Here is a 19380-nt window from a genome sequence, read left to right as displayed (position 1 = left end):
ATCAAGCTTGACAGGATTGGTATGACTGAATAATGATTTGTATGTACTTTGATCTTTAGCATCGGTATTTGTTTTGTTGAAGAAAGAATAGGGATTAACATTCTTCCTACTTCAATTAACAACTGGTCCTTAGACATCTGATGCCGTTTTGTCTCAAGTTGAATCGAAAGTGAATTTACGTGTAAGTGTTGAATCTTCATTAGCTGTTGAACTGATTATACTTGCACACTGCATTTCTTTGTCTGATAAGGAATATTCACTATCAGTTGAAAAAGCAATTTCACACGGAACATCTGGCTTTACACAACTATGATTATAATATGAAGATTTGAATGTACGTGGGTGTTATTTGTTTTGTATAAGGATGAATATTGACTATCACTCGACCTACTACGATTAACAACAGATCCTTGGACACATGACGTATTTTTTGCCAAGGTTGACTCGAAAGAAGATTAACTTTTTCGTGTTTTATATTTCTGCTGCGCCTGATCTTTGTTTACTTTACTTTTGCATTTCTTTGTCGAAGACTTGGATTCACTATTAACAGAAACAACAGTATCGCACCGAACCTCAAACTTGGGAGAATTGCAAATACTGTACAAGTATTCGTATGTACTTTGATGTTCAGCCTTAGTTTCTGTTGGGTCAAGGAAAGATTATTGATTAACATGTGTTTTTCTTTCGTTAACAACTGGTCCTTTGATATCTGAGGACTTTTTGTCTGATGTTGACTCGGACGTATATTTACGTCTTATTGTTGGCTCTTCTTTAGCTGTTGATCTGTTCATACTTGAACACGTAGTTTCCTTGTCTGATACTGAAGATTTACTATTCATCGAAAAAACATTTTCACACTGAACATCCGGCTTTACAGAATTATATTTACTATGTGACGATTTGTATGAACTTTGAGGTTCAGCCTTAGTTTCTGTTTGGTCAAGAAAAGAATATGGATTAACATGTGTTCTTCTTTCGTTAACAACTGGTCCTTCGACATCTGAACGCGTTTTGTCTGATTTTGACTCGGACGTATATTTACGTCTTATTGTGGGCTCTTCTGTAGCTGTTGATCTGTTCATACTTGAACACATAGTTTCCTTGTCTGATACTGAAGATTCACTATTCATCGAAAAAGTATATTCACACTGAACATCCGGCTTTACAGAATTATATTTACTATGTGACGATTTGTATGAACTTTGAAGTTCAGCCTTAGTTTCTGTTTTGTCAAGGAAAGAATATGGATTAACATGTGTTCTGCTTTCGTTAATAACTGGTCCGTTGACATCTGAGGACTTTTTGTCTGATGTTGACTCGGACATATATTTACGTCTTATTGTTGGCTCTTCTTTACCTGTTGGTCTGTTCATACTTGAACACGTAGTTTCCTTGTCTGATACTGAAGATTTACTATTCATCAAAAAAGCATTTTCATACTGGAAATCCGGCTTGACAGAATTATATTTACTATGTGACGATTTGTATGAAATTTGAGGTTCAGCCTTAGTTTCTGTTTGGTCAAGGAAAGAATATGGATTAACATGTGTTCTTCGTTCGTTAACAACTGGTCCGTTGACATCTGAGAACTTTTTATATGATGTTGACTCGGACGTATATTTACGTCTAATTGTTGGCTCTTCTTTAGCTGTTGATCTGTTCATACTTGAACACGTAGTTTCCTTGTCTGATACTGAAGATTTACTATTCATCGAAAAAGTATTTTCACACTGAACATCCGGCTTTACAGAATTATATTTACTATATGACGATTTGTATGAACTTTGATGTTCAGCCTTAGTTTCTGTTTGGTCAAGGAAAGAATATGGATTAACATGTGTTCTTCTTTCGTTAACAACTGGTCCGTTGACATCTGAGGACTTTTTATCTGATGTTGACTCGGACGTACATTTACGTCTTATTGTTGGCTCTTCTTTAGCTGTTGATCTGTTCATACTTGGACACGTAGTTTCCTTGTCTGATACTGAAGATTTACAATTAATCGAAAAGGCATTTTTACACTGAACATCCGGCTTTACAGAATTATATTTACTATGTGACAATTTGTATGAACTTTCAGGTTCAGTCTTAGTTTCTGTTTGGTCAAGGAAAGAATATGGATTAACATGTGTTCTTCTTTCGTTAAAAACTGGTCCGTTGACATCTGAGGACTTTTTGTCTGATGTTGACACGGACGTATATTTACGTCTTATTGTTGGCTCTTCTTTAGCTGTTGATCTGTTCATACTTGAACACGTAGTTTCCTTGTCTGATACTGAAGATTTACTATTCATCGAAAAAGCATTTTCACACTGAACATCCGGCTTTACAGAATTATATTTACTATATGACGATTTGTATGAACTTTGAGGTTCAGCCTTAGTTTCTGTTTGGTCAAGAAAAGAATATGGATTAACATGTGTTCTTCTTTCGTTAACAACTGGTCCGTTTACATCTGAGGACTTTTTATCTGATGGTGACTCGGACGTATATTTACGTCTTATTGTTGGCTCTTCATTAGCTGTTGATCTGTTCATACTTGTACACGTAGTTTCCTTGTCTGATACTGAAGATTTACTATTAATCGAAAAGGCATTTTCACACTGAACATGCGGCTTTACAGAATTATATTTACTATGTGACAATTTGTATGAACTTTGAGGTTCAGTCTTAGTTTCTGTTTGGTCAAGGAAAGAATATGGATTAACATGTGTTCTTCTTACGTTAACAACTGGTCCGTTGACATCTGAGGACTTTTTGTCTGATGTTGACTCGGACGTATATTTACGTCTTATTGTTGGCTCTTCTTTAGCTGTTGATCTGTTCATACTTGAACACGTAGTTTCCTTGTCTGATACTGAAAATTTACTATTCATCGAAAAAGCATTTTCACACTGAACATCCGGCTTTACAGAATTATATTTACTATATGACGATTTGTACGAACTTTGAGGTTCAGCCTTAGTTTCTGTTTGGTTAAGGAAAGAATATGGATTAACATGTGATCTTCTTTCGTTAACAACTGGTCCGTTGACATCTGAGGACTTTTTATCTGATGTTGACACGGACGTATATTTACGTCTTATTGTTTGCTCTTCTTCAGCAGTTGATCTGTTCATACTTGAACACGTAGTTTCCTTGTCTGATACTGAAGATTTACTATTAATCGAAAAGGCATTTTCACACTGAAAATCCGGCTTTACAGAATTATATTTACTATGTGACAATTTGTATGAAATTTGAGGTTCAGTCTTAGTTTCTGTTTTGTCAAGGAAAGAGTATGGATTAACATGTGTTCTTCTTTCGATAACAACTGGTCCTTTGACATCTGAACGCGTTTTGTCTGATGTTGACTCGGACGTATATTTACGTCTTATTGTTGGCTCTTCTTTAGCTGTTGATCTGTTCATACTTGAACACGTAGTTTCCTTGTCTGATACTGAAGATTTACTATTAATCGAAAAGGCATTTTCACACTGAAAATCCGGCTTTACAGAATTATATTTACTATGTGACAATTTGTATGATCTTTGAGGTTCAGTCTTAGTTTCTGTTTTGTCAAGGAAAGAGTATGGATTAACATGTGTTCTTCTTTCGTTAACAACTGGTCCTTTGACATCTGAACGCGTTTTGTCTGATGTTGACTCGGACGTATATTTACGTCTTATTGTTGGCTCTTCTTTAGCTGTTGATCTGTTCATACTTGAACACGAAGTTTCCTTGTCTGATACTGAAGATTTACTATTCATCAAAAAAGCATTTTCACACTGAACATCCGGCTTAACAGAATTATATGTACTATGTGACGATTTGTATGAACTTTGAGGTTGAGCCTTTGTTTCTGTTTGGTCAAGGAAAGAATATGGATTAACATATGTTCTTCTTACGTTAACAACTGGTCCTTTGACATCTGAACGCGTATTGTCTGATTTTGACTCGGACGTATATTTACCTCCTATTGTTGGCTCTTCTTTAGCTGTTGGTCTGTTCATACTTGAACACGTAGTTTCCTTGTCTGATACTGAAGATTTACTATTAATCGAAAAAGCATTTTCACACTGAACATCCGGCTTTACAGAATTATATTTACTATGTGACAATTTGTATGAACTTTGAGGTTCAGACTTAGTTTCTTTTTGGTCAAGGAAAGAATATGGATTAATATGTGTTCTTCTTTCGTTAATAACTGGTCCGTTGACATCTGAGGACTTTTTGTCTGATGTTGACTCGGACATATATTTACGTCTTATTGTTGGCTCGTCTTTAGCTGTTGGTCTGTTTATACTTGAACACGTAGTTTCCTTGTCTGATACTGAAGATTTACTGTTCATCGAAAAAGCATTTTCACACTGAACATCCGGCTTTACAGAATTATATTTACTATGTGACGATTTGTATGAACTTTGAGGTTCAGCCTTAGTTTCTGTTTGGTCAAGGAAAGAATATGGATTAACATGTGTTCTTCTTTCGTTAACAACTGGTCCCTTGACATCTGGGTACATTTTGTCTGATGTTGACTCGGACGTATATTTACGTCTTATTGTTGGCTCTTCTTTAGCTGTTGATCTGTTCATACTTGAACTCGTAGTTTCCTTGTCTGATACTGAAGATTTACTATTCATCGAAAAAGCATTTTCACACTGAACATCCGGCTTTACAGAATTATATTTACTATATGACGATCTGTACGAACTTTGAGGTTCAGCCTTAGTTTCTGTTTGGTCAAGGAAGGAATATGGATTAACATATGTTCTTCTTTCGTTAACAACTGGTCCTTTGACATCTGAACGCGTTTTGTCTGATGTTGACTCGGACGTATCTTCACGTCTTATTGTTGGCTCTTCTTTAGCTGTTGATCTGTTCATACTTGAACACGTAGTTTCCTTGTCTGATACTGAAGATTTACTATTCATCGTAAAAGCATTTTCACACTGAACATCCGGCTTTGCAGAATTATATTTACTATGTAACGATTTGTATGAACTTTGAGGTTCAGCCTTAGTTTCTGTTTGGTCAAGGAAAGAATACGGATTAACATATGTTCTTTTTTCGTTAACAACTGGTCCGTTGACATCTGAGGACTTTTTGTCTGATGTTGACTCGGACGTATATTTACGTCTAATTGTTGGCTCTTCTTTAGCTGTTGATCTGTTCATACTTGAACACGTAGTTTCCTTGTCTGATACTGAAGATTTACTATTAATCGAAAAAGCATTTTCACACTGAACATCCGGCTTTACAGAATTATATTTACTATGTGACGATTTGTATGAACTTTGAGGTTCAGCCTTAGTTTCTGTTTGGACACGTGAAAAAGTATTGTCTACATGTAAGGCTGACTCGAGAAAATAATTACCTTTTAGTTGAATTGTGTTGTCAAATACTGGGGATTCACAATTGCTTGAAAAAGGAATAGCGAACGGAACAGCAGTCTTTGCAGAATTGTAATCACTATATAATGATTTATTAGTTCTTGGATGTTCAGCCTCTGTATTTCTTTTGTTAGAGAAGGAATACTGATTTGCATTCGTTCTACTTTCATTGTCATTAGTTTTATGGGCATATACTGCATATCTGCTTACAGTTGTTTCATCTACTTCCTGCGATTTCTTTTGTGTCCATGTTCGCCATATTGTACCTCCGGGGTCTCCAGATCCTCGAATTCTTATCGAAATTCCTTCATTATTCGTTGTAAATTTTGCCCGTTTTAAATGTCGGCGTGTAACTTGATTAACTTCTATCGTATGTACAAACTTCAATTCTTCAGCTTTTTGAAATACCCACAATCTCCGATTGTCAACTGTGTAAAACTTCCCACTTATATTTACAGCGGATATATTAGGAATGTCCTCTAGTGAAATTGATTTAGTTAATAATTCATCTAACGTTACCCCTATAAGTTTTGATCTGCAAGCTGTTTGTTCACCCCATTTGTTTGAAATAGAGTCCTGTGAAAAGAATAATTCCGATGGTCTAATTTTCATCATTCCCGATCACGTCGACTACACCAAACATATTTTTCCTTCCTTTCTTAACAGCTAATTTTAGTTGCACATGCAATAGCTTTATTTTTAGAAAAGGGAATGTTTTAGTGGAAAAACCAATGATTCAAATACCTGCGCTACATAGATTTTAAAATTAATGATAAGAGATCATAAACAAGTTATTAATTCTGTTTTGCAGAATAGTCGTTTTCGTTTTTGTTTAATATTAGATCTTTATTCTACATTCATTCTAAGAATTGTTTTTCTTTTATTTGTATTTTTTTCTGTAAAAAAAATTTGATTCCATTTTTACTACGAATGACACGTTTCTATTGATTAACCATCATTAGATTACCTCTTAACCAAAAATCTTATTACAACTTTTGCTCAGGTAAATCGTTTTTCCCCTTCATTGCAAATTACAAAGATAATTTATGTTTCATTCGATACTGGTATTGATAATTTTTTATCAACTTAATCCATATTTACCAATAAAGCCATCCATAAATAATGTACCCGAAAAATGAATTGTTGACATGTTTACGGAAAATTGATCTATAATAACTTATATGTATAGTATAAGATATTATCAACTATTGTCTACACCTACAATTGAAAACGACTATGACGGGCAAGATGTAAGTGGTCGTCCAAAAGCAGTTATTACTGTAAATGATCGTTACCAGTACCTGAATTGAAACGATTTTTGCCTATATGATTGTATATACCACAACGATATGTCTTGCTTTAGTTGTTAATCATTCACTAATTTATCATATTTTTATAAAAGTTCTTTAATTTTGTTTTTGAAATCAGTTTGATTGAGTGTCTGGCTTAGGTTTACAGAATAGACATACATTGACCTTTACTCTGAATCATGGAAAAAAACTTATAATAAAATAATGAAAAATAGTCCAAAAACAAGTGGATGCTTGATTATAAATATAAAATACAAAGTCCGTACAAAACATTGACATAAACCGAATGTCCTTATTATGTTATCATCGTTAGAGGCCAATTTACGTAATCCATATAATCAATACATGTGTATTGTAAGGCTACCTGATATAGAACTGCACATGTTATGTAACCCAGTTTGTTATATATAGATAAGTCAATAGATAAAGTTAAGCATGTGCAACTGTTCATATTGTCAATCAATATAAGATGGGCGGAATCTCTATAAATGTAAACTTTGATAAGTTGATAAAGCAATATCATTACAGTCCTATTTGATATTTTGGTTAATCTTGTTTTTGATTGCAGTAGCAAAATAAACGTTGACATTAATAGATAAAAGGCATGCACAGGCATTGGACACGGCACGAATAAAACAAAGATTTACACACGTGAAACAGACATTCACGGCTACTATACTGTCAAATACAACAAAATCAAATTTAATGCCTTATCATAATATTGTAAAGAGAAAATTTCTCCGAGAAAAGAAGATACAATTTACCTACACATTCGGGGTTGGAATAATCACATAACAATTGCGTTGGGGTTTTTACTTAATATATAATTGAATCCAAATCTCTCTCTATGTTTGGTCAGGGGTAGAATAACAGAAGACCATTGGGACGCATAGTAAAACTTGATAAGAGTAAAAACCTGAAGCGTAGATCAACAAAGGGGAAAATCAAGAAGCATGAAAAAAAAATTCTGGACAAGAGAAAAAGGGCAAGTTCTCATTGAAATCGAAAATTATATGAGAAAAGAACGACTCCGCTTAATTAGAATGATTAGGATCACCACAGATGCTCCGACAGGGTAAGTAGTTTTGCTACATGCATGTTATACCTGAATGATTTTTATATTTGAAACGAATCCTTTTTTTTCTCTTGTAAACTGTATGTATTAAAAGTTCAATCGAGGGTTTAGTAAACAGAAGCTATAAACCATTACCATATTGCAAGGCAAGGCTAGAATATTCTGATTTTTGGGCACGGAAACGACATAATATGACTTCAATAAAGAACCCTATTTCCTAAGGTGGCGTCCATACAGTGCGATTAAAACTCCCGCCCAACAGCACTATGATTTGTAAAGAGAAAAGTCGGATAACTGTTCTCAATAATCTGGAATGCCCTATAATTGTATGAACGCTGTCGCTCTAAGCAAGTATTGGAATTGTTCAGGAGAGGTCGGACAAGAACATATTATTGTTAGGTACGTCCCGTTACATTCGGAGAAACACAGCCTATGTTGTTTATCAGATTACAATCGGGAATATGTCGTGACATGTTCCGCTGTATCGGATCAACATCGTAATGTACGCTGTCCTGTGGAACGGACATGATTAGATAAATATTTTCATTGCTGTTGTTTTGCCAAATGAGTCCAGATTGCATCAAAATCTCCGACAAATAAAGAACATAATGCGACTGAGTCCAGTCAAAGCCGTTTGCAATGCATGTTTGGTCGATACTAAAAGCTAAGAACAACAGCTAAGTACAGTTAATTACCGTCACTCATGAGTCTTTTGTAGACGAGACGCACGTTTGGCGCAAATACAAAATTCCAATCCTGGTATCTATGATGAGTTTATTTACAACCACTGGGTCGATACCACTGCTGTGGAGTTTTAGTTCCCGAGTGTATCACCATCCCAGTAGTCAGCACTTCGTTGCTGACATGAATTATAATTGGTATGGTCATAAGAATAAATTAACTGTTTACAAAACTTTGCTTTTTTTTAATACTAAGGCTTTTCTACCTCAGGAGTAGATTGCCGTAGCTGTATTGGCAAACCTTTTAGAAATTTATGGTCATCAATGCAGGTCAACTTCGTGCTTTATTAGGCCTTTTTAACTTTAGTTTATTTGAATGTCACTGATGAAACGCACGTCTAGCGCAAATTCACCATAAATGTTAATCCTGGTATCTATAATTAGTACATTTATGTCAACATGGTTAAGTCTTGTCAAGTAGAGTTTGTACTCGACCTTAGTGTATTCCTTCGCATATTCTCTGTAAGATTATATTTTATCGACATGTTCATATAAGATGTGTGTCGTATGAGGTCGAACAACAAACTTAAATGATCTCTTTTTACTCTTTTCTCTTCAAACAAGGTTAAGGATCAATACGTTTTAAATTTACAATTTTTACTGCATATTTTCGACTTTTTGTGAAGTTAAACATCCCTTATGAAGACTGGCGATTCCATTTTTCTCTAAATGAATCATCACACAAATACGAAGATTTGGAGACAATTTATTATTTGTATATACTAGTACTTAGAAGGAAACATGAGTACTTGAGTTGTTATATTCAATAACCTACGTCTTTCTACTCACAAAAGGTCCTTGGACACGTAAAGAAGTGTTGATTAATTTGTTTTCATTATCGTCAAGAAATAGGATCGTTTTTAATATTAATGTTCTCCATATTACAAATGCAGGGTTCCCTCTAAGGCCTTATTAAATTTCAAATACCACCATAAGCTGATAATACATGTGCACCAGATGTACTTCTGAAATAACCTTGCTTATTTATATCGATTGTATGTACGGTTCTAGATTCTTCGTCTTTACTGAATGCCCACAATCGAGGAATGTCGGTTGAAAAAACTTTCCGTTTTTCATTATGACAGTCATATTTGTAGTATGTGATTTGTTAATTGATCTACATAATAATTCAACTCATTTTGTTTATATTGTTTTTTTACTAGAAGGAAGTTGTAGATCAAATCTGTTGATGATACAGTCCTATGAATGGACGATTTCGGATGGTTTTAAATGTAACAATTCGAATGAAGACTACTAATAGACCACTTTTGAGTTTGTCCTTCACCGGAGAAAAAAATCGTCAATTATGCACGCCAGTATGACTTAATGTTCAAAATAGAAGGGATCGCCTGTATCCCTGCACTATTAATGTCATCAAGCGTCTTAGGGGTCGGCATTACGCGGGATAAACTAGAAATAATGTTTGTTCTGTATGTACTTAATCATAATTCCCCAAAAACAGTAGTGAAGATTGTCAATTGTGAGAATTCGATTTGCCGAATAATTCGTGCAATATAGCATCATAGTTTTCTAAATACTCGCTCAACATGGGAATGGAAGTGACAATGCCCCTAAACGCAATAATGATGTTCACTTAAACCATAGTTTTTGACGAAAAAGCATCTAACTCGAAAGTTTTACAATATTAACTGTATGACATATGAAGAAAATTTTAAAGAAAGATATTATGTTATTCTTTTAAAATCGTTGCATGCATTTTCCATAATAAAATACCACTGATTCATTCTAATTGTGTATTGAATTTTTAATTATTTGAAATTCATTTCAGAAACATTCCTCTTATTTGTAAATCTTTTGAAACAAATTTCGATCTCATTTTTACGTGATTGTCATGCGCATGAGGAATGTTTCCGGAATCAATATTTAAAACAAATATAATATCTTTGTGGAATTATATTTTTAATAAAGGCTCGAAGTAGCCTTTTTACTTACCTCTGAATTGTTCATAAAATTAATACAATGCAGTGAAAATTAACATCACAAAAATACCGAACTCCGAGGAAAATTCAAAACGGAAAGTCTGTGATTAAATGTTAAAATCAAAAACTCAAACACATCAAACCAATGGATAACAACTGTATTCCAGACTTGGTACAGGCATTTTTTTCATATGTTTAGGCATATATCAAATTTAACAACCTCAATCATTGATTTCGTTTTTATTTGTTATGATTTGAAGTACTGGAACCGCATTCTCACCCTGACAGGCACACGGTAAGGTTTATGTTGTGAATGTGACTTTGTCTTCATGTCCGTAATGTGGCAGCGTTAACGTTGTTTCCCGTATTTTTGACGATGTGTGATAGTGACGTGGGAGGGAGAGATGTATTGCCAGATGAACAAGATGGCTGAATGTTTGTACTTTCGGAGTGTATGCCGTGTATTTTGTATTTGATGTAACGTCTGTATATACATATAGTGTGAATAAATCGTGACTTATTTTCTGCAAAGATGGCGTTAACTTATAAATTTAGGAACGCTCGCAATTCTACGTTTACAACATTGGTGGCAGTGAACAGAAACGGATCTACGCAATCAGATGATTTATCTTTTTATACAGACGGAAGCACTTATAGAGGGGAGGAAATGTGAAATTAACAATGTACCGTAAACAAGTTTATTCGACAATACGATTGTGACCAAATGTATACATTACAACAGAAGGACGATACGGCACTGGAATACAAAGATTCACCATTTTAAAACTGATATTGGAATTAAAACAGATTCGACAACATAATTCACAGAGAAGTATTTGATCGGCAAAAGTGGACGGACATTAATTAAAAAAATTTGTTCGGTGTTAGCATCCAGGATAAAATGATAATCTAAGGTGCAAATTTGAAAGAAATCAATATTGTCACGTCTATCTATAAATAATTGTTGTTTTATGTATGTCTATAACTTATATTTGTCAGCATTTTGATATATATATTAACCATGAGCTGGTGTGACTTACCAGAGTTTGACGGTACTGAACTTTTTGAAGGTTTCTGGATGAAATTTTCTATCTTTGCTGAACGTTTTAATTGGCCATCGAGTGAGTTGGCTTTTTATTTGGTTACTTCACTGAGAGGTAAAGCTTTAGAATATGTGTCGTTTTTACCACAAAGAGATCTTTATAATGTATCAGTTTTGTATTCTGCACTGAAAAGTCGATTTGGTGATATTGAGGCTGCTCAGATTTGTAGAATGAAATTGGGAAATATAACTATGCTTACAAGTGAATGCGTTCAAGAGTACGTAACTATGTAGAACTGAGATAAATGTTCGGAAATCGTTCCCTGGTGTGAACGAAGATTTATTAGTGATTACTGAGTATGCTATATATGTATACCCTGATGGTAACATTGGATAAAAAGTTCTGACTAAAGAACCGTCAACAGTTAGTGAACTTATCAAAGAAATATTGTGGCAGAAACTTTGTAAACAATCTTTAAAGTCCGTAGAAAAATCGCATTGCACTGAAGACAGTAACTTTAAGAAACATTTTGAAATAGGCAATAAGCGTATTATGAATTTCACAGAGCATGATATTTGGAGGAATAAAGTTTCTGAAAATACTGACGTTGATATGCAAAACGACATAAGTTTATTTACTAGTAACCAGAAATTGAGAAAAGAGAATTATACTGTTGGTAAATTAAATGTACGTAATAATTTCGTTTATCCGAGTAAACAGTCTGTTTATTACATCGCTGAGTCATATGAATTGAAACATGAGGAATTTTGTGACGTTATTGAGGCAACTAATTGGAAGTTGCGAACGTTTTGGACGAAGAGATAGCTATCTTGGAACCTCCGCGCGTTGAAAAGCAGACAGTGGTTACTGGTGGAATAGAGATTGTTATCGTTAGAAAGGTTGAATTGAAATATGAGGAACTAAATTAAATTGTTGAGGCAGCTGAGGTTGCAGTTGCAAAAGTTTCTAAGCTAATGAAAACTAACTTTGGAAGTCCGAACGTTGAACAACAGACGGTACCCTCTGGTGAGGTACAGGTAGTTAGCGTCCGAAAATCGGCACCTATTGAGCAAAGTGACGTACAGTTTGATATTTCTAAAAATCATGATGAAAAAAATTATGACAAACCCAGAGTTTCAACATATACTGGATTATCGAGACCAATATACTGAAAGGACTTCACATATAAAGAACTTCTACGTGAAAATGGGTTCACCCAATCCATAGATAGTAACGTCTATGAAAACAATTATACATGTGATGCTTGCTCCTGTAGATTGTAAATGTTACCTGAGATGAACTAGAAAACACGAAAACGCAATTTGTCTTGATTATCTTTTATTTCGAGGACAAAATATTCTTGAAAAGAGGGAGTAGTGTTGTGAATGTGACTTTGTCTTCATGTCCGTAATGTGGCAAGTGTTAACACTGTTTCCCGTAGTTTTGACGATGTGTGATAGTGACGTGGGAGGGAGAGATGTGTTGCCGGATGAACAAGATGGCTGAATGTTTGTATTTTCGGAGTGTATGCCGTGTATTTTTTTATTTTATGTAACGTCTGTATATACATATAGTGTGAATAAATCGTGACTGTTATTTTCTGCAAAGATGGTGTTAACTTATAAATTTATGAACGCTCGGAATTCTACGTTTACAACAGTTAACATAAACTATGACGTAGAATCGCGCGTTTGGCATACATTAGTCGTTCAGCATGTAAACGCTACACAGGTAGATTTTGTAGCTTTTATCAAACACTTTCAAAATAATAAATCTTCCATTCAAAGCAATATTACTAAACAGAAGACGAATTAACATTTCAGATCATTGACTGATTTCTAAATCCTGCCCTTTTTTGGCCTGGTTTACGCAAAAAAGCACAAAATGGACAAAAACCCTGCGATAATGTTTTGAAAGAGTTACTTGATATTTGACAACGCGTTACCTTGAAAGTATGTCATTTTGTTTTATGAAGGTTCTGTTTAAGATTTTCAAATAATTCATACTTTTGCAAACAGTTAATTTATAAAATTACCGTATTGATATAATTGTTATAGTGGGCTCAAATGTAGCGTGATCTTATAGATATTTAAGAGGGATAAGACCATTTTGTAATATAGAGAGCTAGAATGATTCATGGTCTTATAGATAACAAATGTAAAATATATAAGACCATGATGTATAATAGAGCGCCAGAATGATTTGTCATGTATATAACACATTACAGATACAACCACGGTGTCTTTTTAAGGGCAGAATTATTCATGTCTTGGAAGATAATAATTGACAGATATGACCACGATGAATCAAACAGTGCTATAAGGATTCATGATCTTATAAATAACAGTTCAGAGATAAGACTATGGTATAGTATAAATGGCGCGAATGTTGCGTGGTTTTAATAATATAGCCATTAACAAATAAGATCATGATGTATTATAGAGGAATAAAATTATGCATGGTCTTATAAATAACTATTGAGAGATAAGACCAAGGTATACATGTATACTAGAGGGCAATAATATTGACAGAAAACACCATGATGTATTAAAGAGAGCTAGATTGATTCATGGTCTTATAGATAACTCAAAGGAGACTGAATGCCTATATGTGAAATTATCTTAGTTGATTAAACATTGCTAACCCATAACTTCCAATCAATCAAATATTTAGCGAATACATTAAGTTGTATTACTTCAATCTCTTTGGCAATGCTCTCACAAAGGCAGTATGGAAAAAAGCAAACCATTATAATTGTAACCTGCAACAAATCATTATGTTACAAGATGTTACGTACAGGCAGCAGATTTCAACCCTTTTCTTTGACTTTGGTCGTAACGGAATCTCCTAGGCTGATGATTCTTTTTCTTAGATGACATAAAGCCGGCTTCTTGTTTATGTTGTATAACTTTATCCTTTTGGACAAGATTGTATCAACATTTTCATCCAGTTTTTCCTTTCTGAGTTATTTTGAACGTTTATGACGTAAGATCATGGTCTTAAAGACCAAACTGTAACTTATATAAAATACCATTCTTATAATATCATTTATAAAAGAGAGAATAATTGAGGTTGTAACTATTTTAGAAAAAAAGCATTTTGTAACCTTTGCACATTTTAAAAATAACCCGTGTGGATCAAATATATAACCACTATTATTTAAGCTGATGAATATCATTTCCATTCCTATGCAAATAAGATAAATATTCACTCAACACCAAATAAAGACGTAGATTTAAGCAACCATATGTCACCGTATACATCGTATAACCGATACTGTATAGTAAGCCAAAAAAAAGGCACGAACTCAATCATTACGTTCAATGTAAGTTATGGATACACAATTTTGTCAGTTTCACTTTGCGCAGATTGTCCTTTTCTATTCATCATATCCTCAACTTAAAAAAAACCAACAGATTTCTTAAAAAACTATATTTATTCACTGTAAAGTTTGTGTTTTAAAAACAGATTTAAAATTCTGAAATTATATATTATCGATGGTGATACTGTCTGATTAGTCAGAGGCTAGACATCAGGATCAGATCAATCTGTTAACGGTATTTCATTGGTTATAAATACTATTTAATGGCTGCTTCGTGGTTGCTTCCGGAATGATTCTGGGGAAAATGAAGGCCATATTAACGTCTGATTGGCTATTATTGAGTGGTATGCATTATCTGTCAACGCGTCCGTATGTGCGGTCGGATAAAAATCATGATAGTAGGTCATCGGTATAAATTATAATGAAGTGTTCATTTGCTATCGTAAAGAGGTTTAATGTTTATTGACGAAGCCAGAGACATGTTATACAATTTGTCTCTGACGAAGCACTGTCAATTTGTTGCAAATAATTAAATCAATACAATTCTGTGCTAATGAAATCATGTCATCTTGAAATTAAGTTCCAATTTTGATACGAGGCTGTATATTTATGTATCGTTGATATTCTTTAAAAATAGAACAGTAATACACACAACAATGTGTGTATTACTGTTCTATTTTTAAAGAATATCAACGATACATAAATATTGTTGAATGATAGATACTTTAGTGTTAGATTTCTTCGTAAGCTTAGATTTTAAATAGTTAATACACAAAACGTATGCTCTATGTATAAAAATAATAACCATTTATTTTTCATTGCTTGGACATATTGATTAGAAAATATTACAGAATTTACCGAAGATGTCATTTCGTTTCCCGCGCTTTCATCGCTTCATTGATTTCTGGTGTAAATAAACAAAACCAGAAAAACAGCTGACTGATTAGAACAATACAAAACTTATAAGGTGAGCAAAGTGTTGTGTAATATAGTATATGGACGTGACATTACTATGTAGACAGTACGGTAGTTATATATACCGCGTAGTCCGGTTCCCGGAATGATCCATTGATAACTACCTAACTCAGGATAAGATCTCGGATAGTTACCAGGTAACGAGAGTTGGCGTATTGGCGGGAATGAGAACACAAGAACTAAGACTTAACCAGAGCGTATCAGAGAATATTTGGTGAGTTAGTACAATTAGGAGCATTGCATTGTATTACAAATATTAGTATTAAGTGATAATACTCGGAAATCACATCACTGGCGCTTGGCGAGCAGGGTTTCCTGCGGAAAAAAGAACAATTTGGAACGAGACACAGAAGTGAGTACGTCACGTGTAATTGCGGAGTTCGTATGGCTACATTTGGTATATTTTGAAGTGTTTGAACACGGAATTAATATGAGCATAAAAACTTGCGTTAATTACAGTGTTTACAAATTTTTGTTGCATAATTGTTACACGTTTGGATAGAATTCACGCATTATATTATGCAAATTATCAGTTAATAAATGTTTGGGCATCTTGGTTACTTACTTCACGCTTGACCCATGAGTGAAACTTGATCTTCGATTGAGTTTTTATTCGGAGTTTGAAATTCACTTCCATACTCTGAATTTATAAAATCATCGAAGAGAATTTCTACTAATTCTATACCGGCTCTGCTTATATGAACCCCATTCAAGTCCAGTCGTTTAAGTAAAACAGTGATCGATACTAAGTCTTGTTATGAGCGAATTCGTCCCATTAGTCAATTTATTTCAGCACCACTTGTTTTTTCTTACACAGAGTTTTTGTGTAAAGCCTCGGTCACACCTTACAGGATAAGACGAACGGACGCCTAACTGATGAAATTAAAAGTTGTTCCTTGACAAATTTGTTATCCGTTTGGGGTCCGTTGATGTACTGACCAAATAAAACTGACGCTTAATGAATGCATAACGGACATGCAACGTACGAGAAACGGAAACGTACCTGACAGAACGGATGTCGAACGTACATCAAACGGACGAGTACCGCATAAAACGGACACCTAACGGAAGCGCACCGGATAAAACGGATGAACAGGATATACGGAAAAATTAAAGGCGACAATAATAATACATGTAAATCGCATAAATATTCAAAATGTTTCTGTGTAACTGGTTTTGGTTTGTTCTTCAAAATGCCGCCAAAGGGCAGCGTGTGGCCTAAATAGGAGCTGCTTGATTGTAAAGACGTGCCCTTACTTTAAGATCGATTATGAATAATATGAATTCATGAACGTAACGAAATCTAATTGACATTTCTGACGCGAATTGGCATTTATTCGTTTCAGATCCGTTCATCATCCGTTTCACCCGTTATACGTCCGGTAGAAGTCCGTTTCATATTCGTTCAACATCCGTTTTATCCGTTTGACGTCCGTTAGAAGTCCGTTCGTGAATTTATCTATCAGACCTCCAACGGATGTATAACGGACACGTAACGGATACAAAACGGAAACGAAACGGACGAGTACCGTACAAAACGGACGCCTACCGGACGTTCAACGGACATTTCATCCGTTGGACGTCCGTTCAAAGTTTTGAACATGCTCAAAATTTTCCACCGGACAGAACGGACGTTGACGGATATGGACAGACGTCTAACGGATTAGAACGGACGTCTAACGGACATGAACGGATTAACAAAAAGTTATCCGTTAGGCATCCGTTCGAGCTATCTGTTAAGGTCCGACCGAGGCTTAATGCTATTGACAGACCTTGCATGTATCTGTATTTATTGTTTGTATAAAGTTACCCTTTTTCTCTTTTTGGTAGAACACTACAGAATCAAATGTTTGCTCTTAGATATGTTTCTTTTAATGTATTTATGCATGTCATAAGATTTGCTGTTATTTGCTCGGTGGCATGTCTCCACTTATGAATTTCATTTATCACTAATGATAAAATCACATGAATAACAAATTCAGATTTTGCTATATATTCAGATTGACACACACATTTGTCAATTGAATCAAGAGTTGTGCCTGGTACCGCTAAAATATTTATATTTGGATCCCAAGTCGAAGGCGACTGGATAAGATGCACAAAGTATTCCTGTTTGAAGAGACGGTAACTTTTTTTTTAATTTCAAACACACTTTAAGTTGTTTTGTTTAATTCAACATTAACTTCCTGTGTGTTAGTGTCACAATACAATTCTTGATCATAAACATAACATTTTTTTTTCATATCAATTTCTTCAACATACACTTTAAAGGTAGGATTCAACATTGATATTGAGTACTAAAATATTTCATCTTCGAATGAATGTTTTGTTTTCAAACAAATATGGCATGTCTATTTTGATGAAACCAGCAAAATTATCAATCAAATATGATAAAATTAAAAAACTATTTTTTTTATCATTTTAAATTTCAGACTTTAAACTATAAATGGTTACTTTCCGTTAAAAGAAGGGCGAAGATAACAGAGGGACATATACCTCAACAATCAAAATTAATAGAGATTATAAAAAAATTATATTTTCAATAATCTGGTTTAATTCAATCAAATATATGTGTGGGTGCGTGGGTGTTGCAGCCTGTAACTCATTGCCATATTCGGCATGGCCATAGAGGGCGCTCGCAGCTTGAATCAGAATTTTGGAATGTCCGTATCAGCTTGAATTAGTATTTTGGAATTCCCGTATCGGGCACTTGATAATTTGCTGTCGACTAGAAAGCAGGTTTTACACAAATTAGTTAAGCTTTATAAAACCCGCCCACCCTCCCTATGAGAATAGTTGCTGCTGTTTTTGTTTTATATTTTCAGGCACTTGTTTGCTGTATTTTATTGGAATATTATGGTTACCAGTATCCAAGCAGGACCTTCATAGTATTGGACCAATACAGGATAATTTCGAATAAACTGGCGTTTCTATGAATTATACATTTCCGTTATTAAGCACTTTATTAACATATTATAGACTATTGTGATTTAAGCATCAAGAATTAATTTTAGTTTTTAGTTATTAACAATTTTATTAATTGGAAAGAAAAGAAGACATTTTTAAGAAATTGATTATCTTCTACTATCCTTAGGCGCAAAGTCTATTTTGAATGGGGGGGGGGGGGGGTTCAGGGAGACTGGTAGTAATAGGGGGATTATTTCACTCGGCCCTTGCTCTGGGCCTGACAAGTTCTAAAATTTGCAGGTTTGGAAAATGTGGTTAGTGGTAACGGTGGGGTCTGCAGATGGGTGACTCTGGGACCTCCTTCACCTCATCTTATAGAGGGGAGGCCTACACCTGCCAACAGGTGGGGCACTAATAACTGGAGCATTGGTAATACGAGTGTTTTCCACGGTCACTCCCCATTGTAGGTGGTGGTGTAACCGTGTTTAACTACCAGGGGTTTTATTACACTATGTCAACATAGGTCAGCTGATAGCCATTGTGTATAGGTAATCGGTAGTCCCCCTGGCGTCTCAACAAAATATTATAGAATACTCTGTAGCCAAAGTAATGCCACAAAGTAAAAATGTATATTCTAGTAATGAAAATGTAAATACAAGTTGGTGTAATAAAATGTATGTTTAAATCAAAGGATTG

At 34.5% G+C, this 19380-nt stretch overlaps 1 protein-coding gene across 1 annotated transcript; it reads right to left on the bottom strand.

Annotated features, from left to right (window-relative positions):
- Positions 1-659: 659 nt before the first annotated feature.
- On the bottom strand, positions 660-5987 carry LOC139483051 (serine-rich adhesin for platelets-like). Its single transcript, XM_071267077.1, has one exon. The coding sequence runs from the start codon at positions 5985-5987 to the stop codon at positions 660-662; it is 5328 nt and encodes a 1775-aa protein (XP_071123178.1).
- Between the last annotated feature and the right edge of the window lie 13393 nt (positions 5988-19380).

This window comes from Mytilus edulis, chromosome 7, assembly GCF_963676685.1.
Source record: "Mytilus edulis chromosome 7, xbMytEdul2.2, whole genome shotgun sequence".
Classification (NCBI taxonomy): domain Eukaryota; kingdom Metazoa; phylum Mollusca; class Bivalvia; order Mytilida; family Mytilidae; genus Mytilus; species Mytilus edulis.
This window is presented reverse-complemented; position numbering and strand designations above follow the sequence as displayed.

Excerpts from the sequence above, each read along its gene's own strand:
- LOC139483051 (XM_071267077.1), bottom strand. The coding sequence starts at position 5,987 with ATGATGAAAATTAGACCATCGGAATTATTCTTTTCACAGGACTCTATT.